Consider the following 24,286-nt stretch of genomic DNA (forward strand, 5'->3'; position numbering starts at 1 on the left):
AAAATTAGGTATTTGTTTGATACAGGTGATAGCAGACCAAGGAGACAGATTTCTCTAAGAGCTGTACTTAGTACCAAGCAGCATTTTGCTTATGAGACCTACAGAACAAAACCAAAAATGCCATGGTACTTGATTAATTGACTAGCTAATTAAGAACAGCTAATTAATCTCTGGGCAACTGTTGATGGGTATCTTCTTTAATCGCATAGGTCTCTACAGAGATCTTGATGGGATTTTTGACCCTCTATGTTCTTTCCTCCATTTAGTAGTAATTTCCTTACAGATCTGGCTGAGAGAAAATGGATGGATTCATAAGAACAATAGCTCAGTTTGTGCCTACACAGCCACAAAGAGCTCAGCTATCACGTAGTATGTGCAACACTATGCACCAGTAAGTGATGGCCACAGGAATAGTCCTGTGGGATTGAATGCCCTTTTTGGAGACTTGTGATCCTGAAGGAACAAAACAAGAATAAAATCAAACTCTTGGGGACCCTGACAGATAATAAACATGAGCACAATGCTGGTGACAAAAGGCTGATGTAATGAAAAGGGTATGTTTTCATGACAGGATGGTCTATGGCTGGGAACAATTTATCAAGGCTTGTATGAATTCTTCACTGAAAGTTTAAAAAGACTGGTTGGTTTGTTTGGTTTTTTTAATTCTGTATCTCTGAAACACATTCAGCTGCTGAGCAGCCTGCCCAGCCTATGTGCTTTACTAGGCTTTCCATTTGCTGGGTAGTTTTGCCAGCTGTTAAAGGCACAGATTAGTTATCTGCCAAGTCTGACATAGTGAAATATCTACTTTTATACTGTTAAAAGCAACGTAAGTTAAATTCTTTGGCCTCTGAGTAGGGGATAAAGCATTCTTGCTGCAGAAACTCAGTATCCACTCAGATAATGTAAAGGCCTTTGTTGCTGCACAATAATGATGTTATCACAGCAAAGCTGGCAATCTTCCAAGTGCACCGAAACAAAACATTTTGAGATGATAGCAACATCTACAGAAACAGGGACAGACTACCCTGAACTTGCTTTCCCGTCACTGTGAGTTGCTGACACCTGAAATAAATGGAGTGCAAGAAGCAAGCCAACATGGCCACACCGCATCCAGGCTCCAGCTGGCAGGGGCTTAGCCACCTCTGAGCCTGGGTCTGTCTGTACCCAAAAGTGAATTCAGGAGCATGGGAAACAGCATCAGAGGGGGAATAGGAAAGAAGAAATGTGTAGAAATGGGCCTGCAGAGCCCAAAGGAGACTGTGTTTGTATGGACATAACCAACAGAGGGAGAATGAGAATGTGGCAATGAACTTTGTTATGGAAAAAGGGGAAGGATGAAAGAAAATCTGTGTAGAGGGGGAGACAAGGGCAAAAAAATGGGTACAAGAGCCTGTCCTGAGCAGCTGAGAAATGAAAACCAAAAAAACCCAATCAAACCAAAACATATGCCATCTTGCATCTATGGCTAAATTCTTATCAGAAATAGGCAATGGGCATCTGCACTTAAAAAACTCATTTTTGCTAGCAAATGTGATTTTTAACATACTATAATTAAGGGCCAAAATATAAACCTGGCTGGGGAAACAAGCCTGAAAGCATGCTCTGCCAGAAAACAATCTAGAACTAAAATGCTTTGACACAACTGCACTGGTTTTTACTGGTGCTCATTTTCCTGAAAACATCTTTCTTATTTTCCTTTCATTATTTGAATAGGACATGGAAATTTTCAGGGTAAACCCCCAGTTTTGAAACAGCTTTAATATTAAAAATAGATCTAAAAAATAAACAAAAACACTACTTTGACAGATCAAAACAATACTCTCCCTCTTCTTCTCTGAATTATCCTTTCAAAGCCTGTGAAACGCGAGTTTTGCTTCAACAGAACATTTGTGAGTAAAGTTGTACCTGTTTTTCAAAAAAAGAGAGTAACTGAAAAAAAGACATAATATATAGATTGAGGCACAGAAGCACTTCTTCAAGTTGGGTTCTGCTTTGCTCCATTTTGGAACAGAGTCAAGTCTCTAAACAATTTTGTGTAAATGCATATTGGTCTTTTCTGTCCCCATCGCTGAGGCTCTGACATCTTGATTGATGCTCTACCCCATCTTTTGCCTTGATACACAACCTTGTTCCTCTGAAATCTATTCTACACACTACTATCCAAATATTTTCCTGGTCAAAACCATCCACTCTTCCCTACCCCTCCATCGCCTCTTGCTTCTTCCCCAGAGATCAAACAAAAATGCCCTGGTTTCTTTGCACATTTTTCAGAATTTAATTATTCGGTCCTCTTCCTCTTGGTGTCCCATGGGTGCAGAAACAGCTCAAGAGATGGGGAAAAACAGTGAAAACAACAGAGAAAAAAAATCTCTCCCAAAAGACCCTGTTCAATTGTTAAGGCTTGCCACAAAATACAACGTCCTCAAAACGCTGCAGGTTAGATTAGGAACCAAGGTTTTGAAACCATAATTAAATACTCCACAGGTAGCATGTCCTCCCACTGACACGGCTTTGTCCACCTGCCGACTTCGGTGAGGATGTGGATGGAAGCTGAGCTCCCTGGGACAGTGCTTCATTTTTCCAGCCATGTTGCAGGGCACAGACCAGTTCCCCAGCTCTGGGCTGGCACCTGCAAATTAGGAACTGAAAAATTGTCCTAAACATGTTTTACTTAACAGAATGCACGACCATGGGGATAGAGAAATACTGCAAAACAAATACAAACTTTTTTTAAATGTCTCTGTTCACGGTGTCCATAAGAGAGTCCATTTGCTGCTGTTCGCTCTCAAAATAATACCGAAGGACGAAGTGCTACAATAAATACTTTTAGAACTATTTTAGACTTGGGAATTTATAGCAAATAAACTAAAAAAAGCCTCTAACTGACAAGAGAGAGAGATCCCTTTCACATAATTTCAGCAAAACATCAGTTAAAGCAGACAAATGGTTCCCTGACGAGATTATGGGTCCCTAAAGGACCACACTAAGATTTTAAATTTAATTTTAATACAAAAATTTTAACAATCTAATAAAAATTAATTAAAACTCTGTCTCCTCTCAAGGAAGAGTGGGTGAGGTCCTAGAAGCACCATGCAAAGTGTTTCCTTGTAATCTGGCTTCAGGACCTAGAAGTGCTTCACGGTCCAACCAAAAGCTAGGGAATCAGTAAGTGCCCAGCACTTTCAAAAGACAGTTCATCATTGGGAAGCTGAGACTGGTTAGTCTGAATAAACATTTTCAAGGTGCACTCTGTTACAACTGGCCTGAATTAGCTTCAAGAGTCTTTGAACTCTTAAGGGCCCTGAACATAATTATTAAATTAGAGAGCAGATAAAGAAAGCCTACTCACAGATGGCCCATTTCCCATTTAAAGACATCAAGTGCTCTAAATGCAGAAGGTGATTATCTTTCCACTTCACACTAACAGCTACTCTTTGTGCCATTTCTTCCCACACTGAGTTTTCAAGCCTATGAACTGGAAAATAAATTTGGCAATACTGAAAAGCATGTTGTTGAAGGCTTCTTGAATCACTCTTCTGTTGGATAAAGAGCCAGTATTTTTTGTTAGGGATACAAGCTGCATTAAAACCACACTTCTGATGGAAAATGACTTTATGAAATTTGGACGTGAGCACATAATTTGTCTCCCACACACTTGAGTTCCTTGGGTTATTCACTTTATTGCCAAACTAAGCATCTAGTAAGTCAAAATAATTCCTGGCAAACAATTTCAGCACACACATGTTGAACAGTTTTTAGGTTGCAGCTCCCAGGCAAGCATCATGTCTGTCCTGGGTGCTCTTAGAAGGCTGTCAGCAGCTTCCAGTGACTGGTGGTAAGACAGTGGCACAAAGATGGCACTAGGATACTTCAAGCAAAGCACTATTATATGAAAGAAAATTAAGACAGAACATACAAGAAAGGTACAACAGGAAGAAAGAAAGGTCACTGGCAGCAGAACACAGAAACCTTCACACCAGCCTTGTCATAAGCCCACTGTTTCATCTGTGTTGCAGACCCAGGGTACTACCACCAGCTTCTGTATCTGGGTTGCTGTGGAAGGAAGCGTTTCACAGACAACTGGAAGTCAAGTGCAGAAGGTAAGGAGGGCATCAACTTTACCAGCAACTGGTTAAACGAGGAAACAGCCTTAACTGTGCACCCAGGAGCAGGTACTTCCTCTTGGCAGGGTCACACAAGACAACTAGATGCCTGCAGAGAAGGAATCCTTCTGAACCTCCAGGGAAAGCACATTCACAACCTCGAAGCAGGTCTGATGCTGACTTTGGTGCAGAAACTTAATTTTTAAGAATTAAGCAATTCAGCCATTGTTGCCTCCACTTCAAAAAAAAAGATTTCTTGTAGTTCATAGAGAGTGAGAGAGAGGATTTGTGCTGCTGAGTGCAACTTGGGTGGCTTAAGAAACCAAACCAAAGATGTGGTACAACAGGTCTAGTGTATGACCACAAGCAAGCTGGCCAGCATTTAGCTTAGGGAAGTTATATTGAGAGTCTGAAAAAAAAAATTGAGTTTTAAAATCTAGTTTTAGCCACAGATCCTTTCACGCTTTTGAAGCTTTTTAATTAAAAAGTCAATCAGAGATGTACAGTATCTGCTGTGGTTAGAGGCCACATGAACACAATGACTCAACACACTGAAGAAAACCCCTTGTACAGGATCTGCAGCATTGTGCACTGCAGGAGTCTGCCACACAGCACCAAGAACACAGGATAAAATCATAAATGCAGTACCTGAAGAGTTACTTTGTAATTTGCTGCTCCTGTACTAAACATGTTGCCAGAGACAAACTAAATGTCAGACTGAACCAATTTGCTCTACTGTAACTTGTTCCCTAACAACCTCTAGTGATACACCCACACAGCAAACCTCGGATGGGTTCACTGCAGCATGTTTATGCAGAATGAAAAAGGAGGAAGGCTGCTAGTCCTGTAATCATTGACTCTTCCTGTTGTGAAACACACTGGATGGGTGAGCAACTGACAGGAAGAGCCTGAGCACAGCAGATCATCCCATCTGGGTCTGGAAGTGGAAGAGGGAATTGACTGCCTATTCTGAGGAAGCACCCCTACATATCAAGGGCAGTGTAAGGAGCCCTGTTTCTTCCCAGGGGAAGCAGTGGGTTCATCCTCTTACTTACATGCGTTTTCATTTCGTTAGCTACTGTTGTTGACATCATGACGCAACAGATGATAGTCACGAGGATAAAGTAAAGCGCATACATGAAACGGGTGCTGGTTGACTGTTTTATCTTGGGGCAGCATTTGCAGCACAAGGAACAAGCAGCAGTACCGCAGCAGCAGGCCAACTGGAAAACAAGACAAAAACCACAAGTCATTCCATCACTGCCTTTAGGTTTCTATTGAAAAAGTCAGACAGGGAAGCTGGGAGATTTCCAGTAAAACACCAGAATTTCTTAAGTCTTCTCCTCCCAGCTGAGAAGCATTTAAGTGGAAGCAGACTGTCTTGTTTATCAAAAGTCAGTAAGTTTAAGCACATCAGTTTCTAGCTTTCCCACTCACTAAAGAATGAGAGTGAAGAGGATGAGGAGGAACTGTTTCCAATTCTTTAATTCCACTTTTTGCTGTCTCTGTGCAGCTCATGGTCCTGACGTGTTTCACCCAGCAGAAAAGGCACTGCAATGATTAGGCTCTACCTATTTCTTGCAATACACTCTCCACACTCAGCAATGAAAAAACAAATCTGCACAAGATGACACAGACTCCAAAACTATTTGCTTCTAACATACACACAAAACTATTTTATTAAGACAAGCTGAAGGTTTTGTTTCAAAACAAGCTGTACAATCCATTTCAAGTCACCAGAACCATACTGTTCTTTTTTAAGGTGCCCTTTCTGGTACAAATACAAACAAACAAACTTTCCTACAGAACTTTTTATGGTGCTAAAGACTTAAGAGTAAATTAAAGAAGGGACGGAAAACTGTTTAAGCCACACTTTGGGACAGTTGTCCTGAAGGCTTTATAAACAGACAACAGCTATAAAAAAACCCGAACTCAAACCAACAAATATGAAACTACGTTAACAGTTCTAGATATTTTGGACAGTAGAGAAAGAATATGGAAATACTTGGCTTACTGCAAACAAGGCAAAAGACAGCTGAGCTTGAAGGACCCCAAATACAATAGCACCACCTTGAATTGAAGAAAGCCAGAGAAGAAATGCAACTTCACAGTTACTTAGAGACACACTCTAGTTGTTGCGAAGTTGAAAGCGGTGATTCCACATGCAAGATAGCAAGGCAAAAAACCCCACAGCTGCAAGGAAAATAATACTAGATCAATTTTAGCTGATACAGTCTCCAACGTTTAAACGTTACTAGAGATGGGATTCCTTGCGTATTTTAGTTCTTTTCAACCCGCAGCTGAGGGTCCACCAAGATAAAAACCAAGCAGAAAGCACATGATTTCCTTATTCCACAGGAAGAAAGGTATTGAATAAACCCCGAAAGGGATCAGGCTTGATGCTTATTATTGCCTTGCTGTGAATAGTATGATTAACTTTCAAAGAGGATGAATTCACCTCCCCTGCCTTCTACTTCTAGGAAAGTCACATATAAAAATATACAGAGAAGCCATATTTTTATACATATGGTAGCACAGTCCTTTGCCAGGCCCCTCCTTGCAATAACCAGCAGCTTCACATGGCTCCCGTGCTTAACCCAGCAGCTGTAGCCATATGGATTTTTGGACATCGGCAGGTAGCCAGGAGCAGGGAACCGTCTTCCAGGTCTCACTGCTGCCGACCCAGAGCAACTTCACCCCTCAGCATTCACATTTTCGAGGGGCTCCCTGCGGCTAGTGTGTAGCACAGGCGTGGTGTGCTGCCAGTGCCAGGGACTCGAGCACACCGAAGCAGCTTTCTCCCAGTGTTTCCTCTGGCCTCAGAGGAGTTGCGGGGTAGTAGTTCGAAGGACACACTTGCAAGCAGTTGTACAAGATGGATGGCTTTTTTTAGCCCTTGCCAGAGGATTAAAACTGCAGAAGGGCCACATTTGAGTTGTCCAGGCAAACTTCACTACCTTGCATGTGCCTTCAGGCACCAAACCACCACCCGCCGCCGTCTCCCTCCCAGCACACTTCCTCTGCCAGCATCAATGACTGTCCAACCCAGATAAGGGGGTTTCACATGTGTTTGCAGACACACACATCTGATATAACTCCACAGAGCCTCACAACCATACTTGCTGATCAGAGCCCCAAATAATTAAGTATCTTGAAAAGACTCCCAGCTTAAAATTTTCTTGCCTTGACCATCTGCTGCAACACTCAAGCTCAAGCTTTTGCCTTTAGCCCCACAGAAAGGGCGTAGCGTAGCTTGCCTCACTTGACAACAGCTTTTCAGTTTGCAGAAGACATAAAATGGAGACAGTCCAGCCCGGCTCCCATACTGCCCTTCTCTCAGTTCACCGCTGGATCTCACACCAGAGGAGACGGGGCCTCAAAGCATGCAGCTGCTAAAACTGCTGCTGCTGCAAAACAGAAATCCTCCCCAAAACACACAAAGCTCCAGCTGTGGCAAATAAACAGAATGGGTTCATGTTGGCACCAAAGCTGGAAATTAAAAATACTACGTGCATAAGCACATCATGTAAGTATACTTTCAAAATAGAAGGCAGTGGTGGCTGAAAGGCAATTCTATTTTTTATATGTAGTGAAATTAAATTAACTTTTACAGCATCAATATATGCCCAAGAAGTAAGGAATCTATGGCAAGTTACCGATTCAGCAAACAAATACAATAGTAACATTTCCAAACAAAAACATACCAGACAAGTATAATCCATCCCCTTTAGAATTATGGAAAAAAACCAGAAAAGATTAAGACTAAAGGTCCTTTCAATCTGTGTCAGCCAGATCCAACATATCCATGATGAACTCCAACTGGAGGCCCCACTCACCATAACATTAAAAACTATAGTATAGAAGTAAAAAGGTATGTAGCTTTGGCATTTGTAAGGGGAACAACATTTTCCTAAGCCAGGTGCTAGATAGCTCTGCCAGTGAAATCTCATCTGTATCCAGCAACGTGTCTGCTATTCCAGTCATGGGGATTCCTGGAGCTGCTACTTAAAGCAACAAATACTTAAATGGAATATACAAGTCATTTATGCATTGCTCTACATTACTTTGAGGGATTTTAATGACAGTTTTTAATACTGAGCATACCCTATAAATTGGCAATATTTGTGAAAAATACCAGCGTCTCCATCTTTTTTCAGATGCACTCCTTTAAGCACTCTGAATGGCCATGGAAACCATAAAAAGTTGGTTAGGTTATTCAGTCACAGTGCCAGATTCAGTGGTTTGGGGGTTTTTTTTTGCTGTTTTTTTTTTTTTTTCTTCCCCTTTTTAAAACTCTGGTTATGACTAACTACATTCCAGAGTGGGCCACAATGAAATAGGTGTTACCTAAAAATAAATGAAAACAGTCTTTGTCCCAAAGAGTACAACTTGCCACAACACAACCCAAGAAGTTTCAAAGATGTTATCTTTGGGTGACAGACTTCAAAGCCCGCATATACAATGAATTCTCTGTGAAAAGGATGCCGTCTACATGCAGCTAAACTGTGCAGTCTCTCTGATGCCACACGCTTTACCGCAGGCATGGCCCATCTCACCTCACCTCCACCTTCTGACTGCAGCGAGGGTCTGGCCAGGGGCTCAGGACCCACTGGTGCAGAACTGTAAGCCAGTAACAAATTCTTCCCACGTTAAAAAACTGGGCTGTGAAAAAACAGATAGCAATGTCATAAATCTTTTACAGATTTTGCTGACCATTAACAAAAGCTCCTCCAAAGGACGCATTCTGCAGAAGGAAGGACACTGTGTGGTTTTCAGGACAGAGACAACCCAGACAACCCAATCTGTGATCGCCGGCAGCAGGCAGGCAGGCCTTGAAAATCCTTGTCTGTACCTTCAAAGCTCCCTCAAAGTCCTAGGATCCTTCCAAGCCCAGGGCTCCCAAGAGCCCAGCGCAATGGCATCCTAAAGCAAGGCTGCTCTGGCCGGAGTCCGTCGTGCTGCAGCAAGCCTTTCTCATCCAAAGGCTCCCACAGGTCAGGCAGCAAACACAGCCACCCAGGCTCTAGCTTTGCATATCCTCACCAGGTGAACACCACGCTCTGACAGTAATTACAAGCGCTACACAAATATTTATGCTTTCCGCAAATACTTATGATCACCTGGCCCCCTCACGCTAACCCGCCACGACGTCAGGCCTCCACACAGTAGAGGGCTGCCTGCTCTGCTTGGTGCTGCTCCTGCAGCGCTGGGGAGGGTGCAGCACCCGCCCGAGACCCCAAACCAGGAAAGCCTAGCACACCCGAAAACAGACTGGCCCGTAATTTGAACTGCCTGGACGATGGCTGACTTGAGTGGTTTCACAACAGCAGCTGTGGAAAGCTGGGTGGGAAATTTTTCTGTTAAAAAACATTCAAAGCACTGTTTCACAGACGTTTCTTCTGGTAGCCAGGCTGGCCTAGCAGCCACAGGGCCCCTCCGCCTTTCTCCTCTGCAGGCCACTCACTCCCACCCTGGCACCAGCACCTCAGCAGCCCTGACAGTTTTATGCTGCTGGGGGTGGCCAAATAAAGCAACCTGCTGGCTGAAAAACAAAGGGGGTGCGGGCGGTGGGGGGTGTGTGCAGAAAAGATGATACATCAGTCCTTCTCAGCTGCTGAGCTATTATGCAACAGCAGAAACAGTTACCATGTCAAGTGAGGGCACAGTGCACAGGCAAGAGGGAAGAGCAGAGGTGAATGTCTCACAACAGTTCCACATGCTCTGACCCTTCTCTGCACAGATGTTTCAGGGGCATTTTCCTACCATCTCGTTTGATTTGAGTGCAGTAGGTTCCTGCCAATGCATAGGAACAATAGTTTTCACATCCACAGGGTGAGGAGCATAAGCAAGCAGTCTATTAACTGCCCTAGGTCCCATGCAAACCACTTTTCCAAGTACAGGCAGGCCTGGACATATTTGCATACTCCCATCTTATGCCAGCCCGGAGAGCACCTATGGTTTACAAGAATTACAGGTTAACAAAACAGGGTAAAAGCAGGCTTACCAACTTGTGCACATGCTATTAGCTCCCTACAGTGAACACTCCACCAGCATACACTTAACATCTGCCACACACGCAAGCCTTGATTTTTGCAAGCTGTGATCCAACCTGATAAATCAGTGGAATGAGGTATGATGGTAACATTAAGCACACACACAAGTATTTACATACAAGACTAAGAAATAAAGTGAACATGTCCTGCCTACTGGATTTGTAGAGACAGTGTCATTTTTAGAAGGTATTTTCCACAGATGTTTCCAAAAATATCTCAAATGTCTTAGAAAATATTTTGCGCAGCCATTAACACAAAGTGAGGAGTTTCAGGATCGCTGCCTAAAATAACCTATGCTATTTTAAAAGTATAAAAACCATAGGGAAGTATCAAGCTTATCACAACAAAGCACTCTTCCTTTTGGGAGACTTCAGCAGAAATCGCAAAAATCAAAGGGAAGAAGAGCACATTGGGAAAAAAAAAAAAAAAAAGAAAGCTGCATATTTAAATGAAACAAAGACTTAGCAGCATTTCATCTCTTCCCTCCTAAGTGACTGCCTGGCTGGAGCGGCCAGGGAGACTGCATGCCTTCCAGCCTGTCCACAGAGCACAGGAATGTGCCTTGCTGAATCTTCTTTTCACTGGGGCCCACAGCAGCTTAGTTTTTCATGCACTGCTTGATTACTTGACTACCAGCATTATCTGGGCCATAAGATTCGCAGATAATGCAGCCACTGAGCTGTTAACAGCAATGTCTATCAAAAACACCCAAACATCTACTCTCACACACAGCATCCTTGCAGTCTGGGAGAGCAAAGCACCTAGCCCAGCATGAATAACATCCTGAAGCAGCTATATACCTGCCCTTGGAGTTTTAGCTTGAGGAAAGAGCATCTAGCAAGCCAACCATTTTGTTAGTGCACTGGTTCATGAAAACAACAGATGCCTGATGCCAGGTGTCCCAACTGTTAGCAGTTGGGTTCAGACTATTATTGAAAATCCCTGCTATTATGCATGCATATTTTGCAAAGGTTTCTTCAGCTAGTGGCACGATTACACAGTGGTTTGTCCCTGTGAATTAACTAAATTAACCAAAGAGGCTTTATTTTGTCTTTTGTCTGACTTAACTGGCTTTTGATTGCTTCTTCTTTAATATTCAGACTCTCCATATGGCGTAAGCCAAGAGGTTTTGTGACCTGAACAGCATACCAGTTAATCAACTCATGACCTGTTTTTGGGAACACACCTCACACTGCAAACTGCAAAATTAAAATTAACTTCAGAGAAAACTCACGCAAGCCTAGATGCTGCCTGCACCATGGGGCAGAACTGCCATATAGCCCCAAGCAGCTCAAAACCTAGGCAAGAAAGCAGCATCTAGGACAGCTACGCCAAGAGCCAAAACACAGGCAAGCCGCTGCCAGGTACCCATACAGCTGGAGTTAAGCTGAACTGGGGGATAATTAGCTTCTGTCTCCATGTTCAAACATTACTAAGTGGTGACTCAGCTCAAGATTAGAAAATAATGTCACTGCAAAATGTCTAACTTTAAACAGCCTAGTTGCTCTTCTCCAGATGATTTTGGAAAACTTAAGACAATTGTTTAGTCTGACCTGATTCTCACAAGTGTACCACATCACCCAGCTTCCCAGTATTACAGCTATTTTCCATTAGCATAGACCATCTGGATTTGACAGCAGTATGAGTGGACTGTCTGTCCCTCTGGTTACTTACATATATCATTAAAAACAGAGACCACCACCTGCCTTCTAATTTATCTGCTACAGTTCCCAGGTGCTAGTTCTTGCTGAGGCTTTCTTCACCAGCTTAGAAAGCCTTTTAATTAGCTGTTCTTTTCTCCCCACTCATCAAAGAACAAACCCAAGCCATTTACCCTCAATCTCATTTGAAGGCTGTAAGATTTTTCATCCCAGAACCTAACTTGTTTGGGTTTTTTCCCCCAAGTTTCCCCAGTCCCTCCTACAAAATCACAGCAGCAGCCCAACTGCAAAGCAAACCAGCAAGTCACTTCACTCCTTTCCCCAGCATGTAGGTTAAAATATCCTCTTTTTGCTTTACTAACCTTTTGTTAGAAGATAGAATAGGTCACTATAACCTTTTTGAATGTGGAGCTGTGGCCTTCTGTGGTGAGAAAAGGAGGTTTGAGGAAAGTAATAAATAAGAGAATCAAGGCCTGCTCCTAGAGATAACAAGAACAAGGCTATAAATTAAAACAAACCAGCTTAAGAGCAACATAATTGCATAACCCTCTAGAAGACCCCTTGTGAGCATGTGTGGGCCCTGAGGTCAACTAGCGGACACGGTGATGAAGACTATGGATCACCACTAGAGACCCCTAAAAGACCACTGGCTCATTTCATGGCACATGCACGGTGTATTAACAGGAATCAGTATATGCATGATGATACTGGGAAGCATCATGAGTATGCAAATGGTTTAATGAATATGCAGAACTTGAACACTACATAACCTATGTGATTTCAGGCAATGAGCATGCTCATCTTTGTGAAACTATTCGCATGTGTGCCCAGCGCTGCAATAAAGAATGCCTGCTTTCTAAAACTCCAAAATGAGTCTTACAGAGTTTCTCTGCCAGCTTTTACAGTACAAGCATGCACCCAAAGAGGGGGCGAGATTCCCCCACAGCACCCTACACTGAAGGAGCAACCTGCCTCCCATGCACACGTTGCACAGGCAACCTGGCAGTACTTCAGAGGTGGATTTTATCTGCACTGGGGTCAGGGCATCTGGGTTACATCACCTTCAACAGTACTCTCCGCTCCACCAGTCCTTATATCATGCCTGTGCAATTTCGGGAGCAATTTTAAACATACTCTCAAGTCACTGATTAAAATAGGCCACTGTTTTCTTCAGTGACCTGATCCTGAAGCTTCTTTGCATTGATCCCTTGACAATCTTCATGGACAGCAACCTCCGCTGGGCGACAGGTTCGACTGTCCTTTCCTATCATTTTGTATTTCAGTTTTCTCATCTGCAGGTCATTCAGGCTCATGCTGCAGTGACTTCCTTGCCTTTCACAGCAGAGGAGCTATGAACAGAGAAGCTGGAAGACAGAAGACAAATCAGCAATGGCAAAATCTGACAATTTGAGGCCACCACTTCATACAGCAAGCAGATTTTCTCCAGGTTAGCTTTGATGTTCAAGACCAGGACTCCAAAGGTAGAATGGCACACAGGTGCAATGTGGTGCATCACCAGGGACAGAGAACCAAGTACAGGGCAGCAACTGCGTAAGTCTGTGTACCACTGGAGCGAAGAAGCAGTTAAAATGAAATTTCTGTATGCACTGACTTAAAAACATGTAGCTGTAACAGCTGTTTTACTTTTTTTTTTTTTTTTTGGGGGGGGGGGGAAGGGGAGGGGAGACATTACAAAGCGACAAAAGCCAATAAAAGGTTCCAGTTTAGATCAGTGTCACAACAGCCATCTTCACACATTTCCAGATTAGCCGGTTCCAAATGTAGCCTGCTCACACATCTCCCCCTTGCTTACTTCTTGATGACCATTTTTAAATACAATGACACTCAATAAGTATCTTGAATAGTACTCCCGAACTACAGGTTTGTCAGTGACATAAAAAGCCATGGAAAAAAAAACCCACCACATGAGACAGGTCTCTTCAGAAAACATTAAGAATGGCTCCTGTTAAAACTCAGTGCAAGAAATGACAGGTTAAAAAATATGTCAATATTTGGATGAGTCCTACTGGACAGAAAGTGGTGCAAAACCTTCCATTTTCAGACTGTGTACATTTATACGTTTAAATACTTGAGCCTATGCCATTTCTAATTGCTGGGAGTTCCTATCACTAAACTCCAAACAGCAACCCAGCATAGTTATTGCTAATTAAAATGACGAGATTGCTAGGTGTGTCAGGGCTCCCTTCAAAATAAAGGTGGAGACACCTCCCCCCCACCCCCACTCCACATGCTGTCATGAGTAAACGCTACAGCCCGCCCAGCTCCGGCTGGTTCAGTCCCTCGCTGCCTCACGCATAGCTCATGCTGATGTTGAAGCCTCTCTCTTGGGCGACCTGAACAATGCAGTAGGTCAAATTCAAGTCAGCAGAATGGTCGATCACAGCCTAAAAATCTAGGAGGCTAGATATTTAATATGCCAAAGCATATTAAAGCCCACACAGTTGAACAAGAAGTGGAAGTACCATGAACTCAGGTATGAGAAGGACCCTGGAAGCTACCTAAGGTCCAAGCATCTTCACATGGCTACGCTGAGAACACCACATCTAAGATGAGAACAGCCTTAGCATGTGTTTGGGATGACAGCAGTCATCAGCTCCAGACCAGATCTGTAGTCATAGCTCAGGCTTTCATTCAACTGCTCCTGGCAACATGTATGTCTTGCACCCACAACTGTGAGTGCATCCACTGTAATGAGTCTCAGTAATGGAAAAAACATCCTGGAATACCTACACTGGCAAAAACTGAAATAATAGCTGCAGTAGGACTTATATCCTTCCACAGAGAAGTATCCCCTTACCCTTAAAAGGTTAAAAGAATAAAGAAGGCAGCAATGGGAAATCAAGCAGGAATAAGAAAGATGGTCTTCTACCTGGAATGAGAAAGGGTATCTTCTGCCTCTTATGCGGTGCCAAGGGAAGGATTCCAACCTAGCAATGCAAGGGTCAAATGACACAACACTTATGATGTCTAGCTATGCATTCAAATCCCTGTTATCTTACTGTTGTCAACATAATCGTTCACCCAGTGTGCAAGAGCCAATTGACACAAAGAGTATGTGTTTCTTTATTACAGATTTGTGCAAAGCTGGGGGCTAAGTGGTATCCCACAAAGCAAGCCCAAAGCCCAGGAGAACAAGAAAAGTATTCATATAGCCCAGTTACGCATGTTATTTTACAAACTCTGCCTAAAAGATACCATCAGCAATTAGTTATGCATGGCAGTTTTCTACTGGTCTATGTATCTCTGGCTTTGTCTTTTTACAAGAGTAAATAGTACACAGTGTATTTTCAATTTACTACCCACATCTGAGGGAGTGTGGCAGAGGTGAGTCTTTTCTTCCTTGAGTCAGTCAGTGGTCATGATCTCCCCCGCTGCCTTTCTCTTTCCCTTAGTTACAGTCTCATTCTGCTGAATTCTTGTCTTTGTTGCAATTAATTGGCTGTTGGCACCTCCTGGGGCAAAATGTTCCCCTTACTAGGCTCGTAGTTCTCCTTCAAGGGCACAGTCATTAATCCAAAGTTACAGATAAATGACCAACCTAACTTCACTAATTTCACGTTGACAACAATAAAATAATGAGGATTAAACGCATAGCTTGATATCACTTAGAGGATCTCACTGTCTTTTGGTTGCTTTTCCCTCCCTTTCTAATCGCTTCTGAATGCAGCAGCAAATTTTATTCAGCTACGGCAGACAGATGGGGGCCTCAAAGACACTATGTTCTTACAAAATCCTTGAAAACAGGCAAAAGATTTAGCAGAGGAAAGTCACCTCCCAACCCTGAGCAAGAAAAAGGCTGCATCACAAGTTCAGTACTTACTAGAAAGGGAATTGATGTAAGATACCAAACTCAATGGACAAAGCTGCAGAAAACCAGGCTTTGATACTTCAGTTGTGCAGGCAATCACCCGTTTAAAACAAAAACTCCACGTTCCGCCAAGCAAGGAGAAAAGTCCTTCCCCAGTCACTTTTCCCTAAGTGTATTTAAGTGGAGTACACTACAGTACTCCACACCAGAACTCAGATAGCTAGTTTCCCCTTCGATCATGATTAGTAAGTGGTGGCAGAAGCGTGCAAAGGTAGCTGTGAGAGGGGGTAAGACACACAGCTAAATTTATCTTATTTTAACTGACCAGCTCAGGTTAAACACAACAAACCAAACCCCTCTCACCCACCTGCAGAAGGAGAGACGTGTTTTGGGGAACACCTTGTGGAGCGGAGCCAGGAACACCACTGGCACCATCCCATAGTGCCGCATCACCCCACACAAATGCCCCAGCAATGCCCTGGCTCCCTCAGAGGACACAAACCTGGACAAAGATGACAGAGCCACCCTTTTCACCGTGTAATGAAAAGAGCAGACCACGAGGGCAGGATTGCAAGCCCCCTTCTCGACCTACAGATGCAAACAAGCAGTGCCAGAGAGGCAGGCAGCCCCAGCGCGCACAGGGGGCTTCCCTACCCTGCCCCAGAAGCCAGCAGTCTTAAGATTGGCTGAGGCCAACCTTATAAATAAAGTTGTTGTGTTTTTTTTTAAACCCCTACTAGAATTAGAAGTCTAAGCATAAAATGAAAATCCAATACTCCAACTTGCAGCACATCTTACTGCATTTACTACATAATATGATTTCTAAGTGCAGAACAGTATTAAAGAAAGCACTCAAGACTTAACAGACCTACAAAAATAGCTTTATAAGCTTGAACAACTACCAGTTCTAGCTGAAAAATCTATCTTCTTGAACAACCCAGCTACAACATACTGCCCCCCAAAACCTGATGTTAACTATCTAAATTACATTTATTTAACTCTGGAAAAAAACATATTCATTTTAATAAAGATTTTCTGCAACAGCTGCTTTTCTTAACCATGATCTCAACTTTATTCTCTTGAGAATAACTACTGAAGAAAAGCCAAATGTAAAATCCTGTTTCCTGTCAGTTTAAGCAGATGTTTTTATGTAATCAAAAGCATTGTGGAGGCCAGGCCCAAGCCAAACTGTATTCTCACTGCATTCTCAAAATAGGTCTACCAACGAAACACTAGAAAAAGAAACATTTAGCAAGCTTATTACAGCTCAGAAACCTAAAAATCACAATTCTCTTCAAAACATGGTTGTGTGTCACTCAATAAAAACCAACTGCAGAAACTAAAGTTTATAAATTACCAAGTTCCTTGAAAGCAAGTTCCCAGGGTTGACTAGGCAAGGATACAAGTCACACAGTAATGTTAATTAAGATTATTGAAAATAATTTTTTAGTGCAAAATCAGCATAACCAAAGTACACTGAAGTTTGGCAGCTTGCCGCTGTATCCTATAACTACAGGAATCTGGGCTGTGAAACCTGAATGCATTTATTCTGACAGGCACCATCAAGTAGACGGTCAGTACAGTTTGACCCAATACCAAAAAGTACTGATCACTCATCGTCTTACTTCACACCAGGAAAATTTGCTGGTGTTACGAATGAAGAAAAAATAGGTAGTCAAATGACATTTTTATATCAATGACAGTTTTATATCAACTACAGACATCCACGCGTGATAAGACAGCTCAGAAGCACAATACCAAAGTTCTCAGTCAGGTCTAGGAAAACAGAACCACAGAAACGGAGAGGTAGATAAAAGATATACATACAGGGCAAAACCACTACATACAAAAACCCCCTACCCCACGGGGTATCAAACGCATTAAACTAGTATATTTTAGGGAAAAAGGAGGGACCCAACATAAGCATTGTTTTTCACAACTCATATGAAGTTCCACCTTTCCTCAAGCACACCATCTCTGTTTCTGGAGAAGGGCTAACTTCATCTTCACGGGACCATTTAAGAAAAGGCCAAATTCCTTCTCAATCTTCCAGCTTGATTAATGGTACCCATAAAATGCCTAAGGAAGTTCTGTTGAAGAGAGAAAGAACTTCCATCCCCCTGTTTTTTCTTGTGTATCAATCATGTTAAACAAACATCCCTTCATTAAGGTTGGACTAAATCAAGTTGTGAATGGAAAGATTATTTTTCCTTCAAAAAAAGTTGCACTGCATGCTATTGAAACATGATTTATGTCATTTATCATCCTAGTCTATAAAAAAGTTTATCCACACTAGGTTTGCTGGTATAACTCCAGCAATTTGCCATATTTAGCAGATAAGTCTTACATCAAAAATAGTGCTTGAGCCAGCAGAATACATCTCCTCAGGGTATTGCATAATTTTAGCGTGATGACTGCATCTACTTTAGGGCTTTTGCTTTGGCTCCAACATCACTAAGGAGTTCAGTCTATTTACGGACTCCAAACTGACACATCATTGTCAATAAAACATTACTATCAGATATTACTGCATGGGGTAGGAACAGTGGCTTCAAGAATGTCTCAAAGTCACGCTAATGCCATGTCATTCACCACACGAGTCTCACAATAGTTTCATCCTCTCTTGGTATTACATTACCTCCTCCAGGAGCTACACCAAAAAAAGCAACACAAACGCAGACATCCATGAAGCACTGCAGTAACAGCACCTACTAACTTTACTGAACTGCTCCGAAACTTTTTTCACACACTGCCAAAACCTAGGCGAAGCAGCAGTCGGGGAGCCCCCCTGCTTTAAGGTCACTTAGCAAATGCAGCTACTGCGTCCCCCATGACCACCCAGGGCTGATCGGCAAGGCACAGGGGAGCCGGCGGCGCACGGGTGCGTGCAGGCACGCTTAGCAAGCCTCCCAGCCCACTGCAGGCCGAAAGAGCCACAACGTAGATGACCAAACCTAGCCCAGGATTTCAGACGTCAGGCAAGGGCTGAGATTTTTCCCCAGGTCGTTCAGACAAAAGCAAGAGAATAATCAGATGCCAAGGGTGGGCAGAGTGGCCAAAGAAGAAGTATCAATAGAATCTGGACTATACGGACATGTTTAAATACGTGGAACAACAAGAATAAGCTCTCTGGTTAGTCTGTTGCAGGCAGGACAAGTAGGAATTGGTTTATATTGCAGAAGTGGAGACTTGGAAAAATTAAAGCGTCTGGGGGAGGTGCGGGCTAACACCACGCTAGAGACAGCTGGTAAGAACAGGAGTCCTTCTCCGAGTGCAGCCGAGGAGCTCCGGCCAGGGCCCTGCGACCACTCTTCTCCTCCAAGTCCACGGACCCTCGCCTGCCAGAGCCCCTTCAGCCAAGAGAGCTGGTGCACCGCGGTGGGATGCGGAGCGCCGATCCCTCGCCCCGTGGATGCTCAAAGGTGCCGCACCACCCTCCATCACCACTTGCTCTCATCTGTCACTTCCTCCACCAGCACCTGCACCTGCTGAGCCCCTCCACCGGCCACACGTACGGCGACAGGAGCGCCAGGCAGCCAGCAACCGAGACGAGTTCAGACCGTTCCACTTCTCATACCCCGGGGTGTCATCTCCCCGCCACCAGGCGCCAGCGGCGACGCTCCCCCCGCCCCCCGCAGCTCCCGGTGGTCCGTGGCGCCCTCGGGAGCCGCTCCTGGCGGCGCCGGCCCTCGGCAAGGCTGCCCCGGCGTCCCCGCCCGCAGCCCAGCGCCCGTCCGCGGCCCGCACACGCCCGGGGAGGCCGGCAGCCCCCCGCCTTCCCCCCGGAGCGCCCGGGCGGCTCACCCGGGGCACGCCGCCAGCACGCCGCCTCAAACCCCACGGAGCCCGGCTTCGGGGACAGACGCCCCCGCAGCGCTGCTGCTGCTGGAAGGCGCCGGCTCCCCGCGGGCGGACCGCGCGGCGGCCGAGGGGCAGCGCAGGGACGCGGCTCCCCGGCCCCTCGCTCCCCGTGCCGGAGCCCCCGGCCTGACCCCCAGCGCCGTCTCCCGACGGATCCTTCCGTCCGCCGCAGGGGGGGTTGCGGGGGCGGCACCCCCCCCGCCCCGCACACCTGCCGGCCTCCCCGCGCCCCCCCAGCCCCCTACCTGGCCGGCGCAGCAGGGCGCGGACATGCCGGCGGCGCGGCGCGGCCTGGCTCCCTCGCTGCCTCCCTCATGCGGGAGCGGGCAGGGCTGGGACGGGACGGGGCGGGGCGGGCGGGGCGAGGCCGGGCCGGGCAGCGCGGGGGGCGCCGCTGCGGGAGGAGCCGCACCGCCCCTGCCCGCCGCCGGCCGCGACGCGCTCGGCCCGGCGCCGACGCACCGCTTCCGCTGTCGTCAGCCCGCGCGGCGGGGGGCCGGGCCGGGCCGGGCCGGGCCGGGGGGCGCGGAGTCGCCGCGTAAGGGCCGCGCCGCGGGGGCTGCGGCTCCCGCCTCCGCGGGCGAGGGGGCACCCTCCGAGCCGGGAGCTCCGCGCCCGCCGGCGGGGGGGACGCCCATACGCCCCGCCTGGCGCGGGGAGCGGTGCGGCGGCTGCCGGGCCCCGCCTGCCCTCGCACGGCCGGGCTGCAGCGCGCCTGGCGGCCCTCGGCGCGGCTGCCGATCCCGCCGAGCGGCAGCTCCACCTGCAGCCGTGCCGTGCGGAAGGGCCCCCGCAGGCCCGTCCCCTGCGGGCTCTCGAGGACGCCGCTGAGATCACGTGCCTGCTTGTGCACCCTCTCAAACACCTGTTTGGTGGTAGCTGGAGTTTAGTGGAAGTCACCGAATGAGGTGTATGAGCGTGCAGGTCTTTATCGGACCTGGCACCACACCGAGCGCTGCCGCACGCAGACCTCAGGTTCAAACTGCTCCGCTGCATCCCGCGGCCATTTCACAGCCCACGCCTTCATGGAAAAGCCATGTGTAAAGGATGGCTTCAGGGCTGTGCTTTCCTCACAGGAGCTGAGGTCTTTCCCAGTGTTTCTGAAATACCTTCTCCAGCGTAAGTTCCTAGGAACCAAGGGTAGTACAAGGCACTAGCCAAGGATTTCTCAGCTTCCAATGCAGTGATTATAAAACCACAGGATGGTCTGGGTTGGAAAGGACCTTAAAGATCATCTAGTTCCAACCCCCCTGCCATGGGCAGGGACACCTTCCATGAGACCAGGTGGCTCAAAGCCCCATCCAACCTGGCCTTGAGCACTGCCAGGGATGGGGCACCCACAGCTGCTCTATATCCAGTGCCTCACCACCCTCACAGTAAATAATTTCTTCCTAATACCCCATCTAAATCCACCCTATTTCATCTTAAAGTCATTACCCCTTGTCCTGTCACTACATGCCCTTGTAAAACATCCCTCTCCAGCTTTCTTGTAGGCCGCCTTTAGATACTGGAAGGCTGCTATAAGTTCTCCTTGGAGTCTTCTCCAGGCTGAGCAACCCAAACTCTCCCAGCCTGTCTTCATAGGAGAGGGGTTCCGGCCCTCTGATCATCTTCATGTCCCTCCTCCGGCCTCACTCCAACAGGTCCACGTACATCTTTGGTATGGCACACAAAGCTACCAATGAAGCAGCACAGGCTTCTGTGGAAAGACACCCTTGCCTTGTCTGCTTTGTCGCCTGTGTTCATGTGTGCGTGCATGCTAGAATATTTCAGATAACTATTTTGAACTCTATTTCTCATCTTAAACTGCCCTAGCTTTAGGAGGTCAGTACAACTAAAAGCTATTAACCTGCACACAGGTACATACATGCAGATAACATAGCTACACCTACCAAAAAGGCAATCGGTATGGACTGCAGGATGTTGCATAAACCCCCTTTCTCTTTCGTGTGTGCAAACAGAAAGCTGATGCTTTAGGAAGCAGATCATACAATGGATTGGTATTACATAATTTGGTGTTATACCACGGACCGAAGAGACTAGAGTTACCTCAGGATACTGTTTATAAAAAGCAGACTTGTGCTTTATTTTTAATGGTGCTCTAACATCTGCATGCACTCAGAGACAGGGTATTTACCACTGTCCTAAGATTAATTCTGTCAACCAGATGGTTGTTTAGCTGCAAAGAACACTGCTTGTGGGCATCCCAGAGGGCCCCACCACAGCTCAGGCACAGATGTGGCAGACTCTCCTGCTCTGTAGGAGCAGCAAAAGCCCCAACCTCAGGTGAGGACTTCTTAAGTCAGGACTGGGGGCAGCAGTCACAGCACACCTTCTCTGATTTACACCTCCTCTCCCCAGAGGCAGGGCTGAAGAGAAAGAATAAAGAATTGAAGAACGGACAGGAAAGTAGTATGGCCAGTGAACAGGCAATAGAAAACCACAGGTGTTTTTAACTTTGAAACATAAGTCAGCTTCCTGAAGCGTGTGGTTAAGACATGGGAGCCCGAGCACCACAACACGGTAAGAACTCAGCAAAACCGCATTCATCTGCTGTTTCTCTTCCAGACTTCTTATGCAATCATAGCAACTGACTGGTCAGGCTTTGTTTAATTTCAACATCTGCAAAATCAGCTCAAAGCATGAAGGAGAATCTGAGGTTTAATTTAAAAAGGAAACTGTCTTGCAAAGAGAGAATGGTGAAGGTGACATATGGGTATGGTGAAGAAGTGCAAGTAGCTGTACCATGCATCAGCATGTCTGCAATAGCGACAGGCATTCACTGGGTGGGGAACACCACTAATTCACGGCTCCAAGCAGGTTTGTTAGTGCCAGTCAGCACTGTTGTCACTGACAGATACATCCAGCCTCTGCGCAGCCAAGCTCTGTAATGGACTTGCCAACCAGTCAGAGCACCCCAGAGCCCTGGGATGTGCGTTCTGGCTTTTTGAGTGAAAAACCTGTCACCAGAAAGGCTTGAACTTCCCTGCTGTGTTGCTGGCAAGCATTAAGTAGGCTAATAGCAAAGCAATGAGCAGATGTTACTGCATGAATAAAGTGTCACTCTGAAACTACCCATGCATTTAGAATAAGGCTTAACCATCAAATACATATTCTGAAATCACGAGACAGCTAATCTGATTTACTGGCCAGAATTCTTCAACCAGTAATTCCTGCCTCAGACTGTTGCTTTTGGCAGGGTGAAGTGTGCCACTCTGAAGAGAGAGATGCTAATTCTGATTTAGGGCTTTCAAGTGACAGGGAATCCGTAGCACCAGTACAGCATGGCAAGATCCTTTGGCCTTGCTTTATATGAGGAATTTTACAAACACAGATCTACAGATTTAATGAATCAGGCTGAATGGGGGCAAGAAGTGGCCCTATAGGGAATAAGACAGCCAAGGACTACTCAGGAATGGTGTAAACCTTGGTCTCAGTTCGGGTGCCAGGGAGCAAGGAACAAAAGAAAGCGCATGGTTAGAAATTTTAACTACGTGGCACTTCCCAGATGAAAAACTGGTAAGAAGACAGTTGTGCCCTGGGAGCAAGCCACTTTCCTCACTCTGCGTGTGTACAAGCAGAGCCAGAGTGGCAGAACCTGGAGTCCCAGAAGCATGTAACTTTGAGCCATTTATCTTCAGGCAGCCTACAAAACTGTGCCTGCAAGATACCCAGCCCAGTATCACGTGCACTCATGGCCTTCTGTGCCACATCGGCTTTGCTCAGATGAGTTTCACTTGCACATGTTGCACCTTTACATGCATCCACTTTACTCATTCCCAACTCGTTTCTACGTGTATAACAGAAGCAGAGGTTCTCACTGTGAGAAGATTGCAGTATTACTACCTCTATAAAGAACTCAAAAGATGTGAGTGGTGAAGCAGAAAACTTTTTGGCATAGCACAGGGAAATCATAACTTACCAGGAATGTCAAGGACTCTCTGCTTCTTCAGTACTTGCACAGTACAGACCAGCCCAGTGTATTTTAGGGTAAGAACATTAGGAATTGTGCTGTTTTGTTCACACCTTCTGGAATGAAGCTGCAACTTGGAATGATGCTTTAGTGCTGTAATTTCAGGATTTTTCAGTAATTAAAGGATTTTGGTTTGTGCCAACTGGCAATGAGAAGAGCACAAAAAGTCTGCATCCAATAAGAAGGAGAAATCTACCATTTGACTGTTTTTCAGGTGAAATGAAACACAGAAAATATTTCAAAATGTAAATGCAATCAGAAAGAAAACAAAACCAGATTGTTACGCATTGTGGTCAACACTTACATAAAATCAGTTAATTTTTATAGCGTAAATTTAACTCATATACAATACATGTGAAATTGCTTTATAGATAAATGTGTATTTTTCTTGAGCATAGTAATTAGACACCAGTGAAGAATATAGTTATGGGAAGCAGGGGACACATCTGTGCATGTGCATGCACATGTTCTGGAAACCACCATTCAGATCCCAACCGGACCTCTTATACAGCTAATGACCTAATTGCTGTGATGTCTGCTGGAATGGTTTCCTGTATGGTTACCTGAAAAGGTATTCCAGTAAAGGGGAGCATCATGCAAAGGCCTGATCAGAGAGTAAAATAATGTATTTACCACGTATGAGCTTCACTTGTGTGTGACTGCAAGACCATCCTTGTCTCGCAGTCTAGGTGGCTGCAGGCCATAATAAACTCATGACTTTCTCAATTTTTTTTAAGTATGCACCAGCAGCTGGATTATGGACCACTCCTCTCCAGATCCTCCTAGGTAGCCAAGGGCTTCCA

The 24,286-nt window shown here is 45.5% G+C and overlaps 1 protein-coding gene across 2 annotated transcripts in view; it reads right to left on the reverse strand.

Annotated features, from left to right (window-relative positions):
* The window catches only part of SERINC5 (serine incorporator 5), a 43,945-nt gene extending 24,068 nt beyond the window's left edge, over positions 1-19,877 (reverse strand). Inside the window, exons 1-2 of one of the 2 annotated variants that reach the window (XM_040579353.1) lie at positions 19,756-19,877; positions 5,162-5,329 (exon numbers count right to left, since the gene is read on the reverse strand). In XM_040579353.1, coding sequence (XP_040435287.1) covers positions 5,162-5,329; positions 19,756-19,782 — 195 coding nt within the window. In that variant the 5' untranslated portion in view covers positions 19,783-19,877. The remainder of the gene's footprint in view (positions 1-5,161; positions 5,330-19,755) is intronic. The other variant, XM_040579354.1, reaches the window with a different exon arrangement.
* Positions 19,878-24,286: the final 4,409 nt, after the last annotated feature.

The sequence above is a fragment of the Falco naumanni genome, chromosome Z (genome assembly GCF_017639655.2).
Source record: "Falco naumanni isolate bFalNau1 chromosome Z, bFalNau1.pat, whole genome shotgun sequence".
NCBI lineage: Eukaryota > Metazoa > Chordata > Aves > Falconiformes > Falconidae > Falco > Falco naumanni.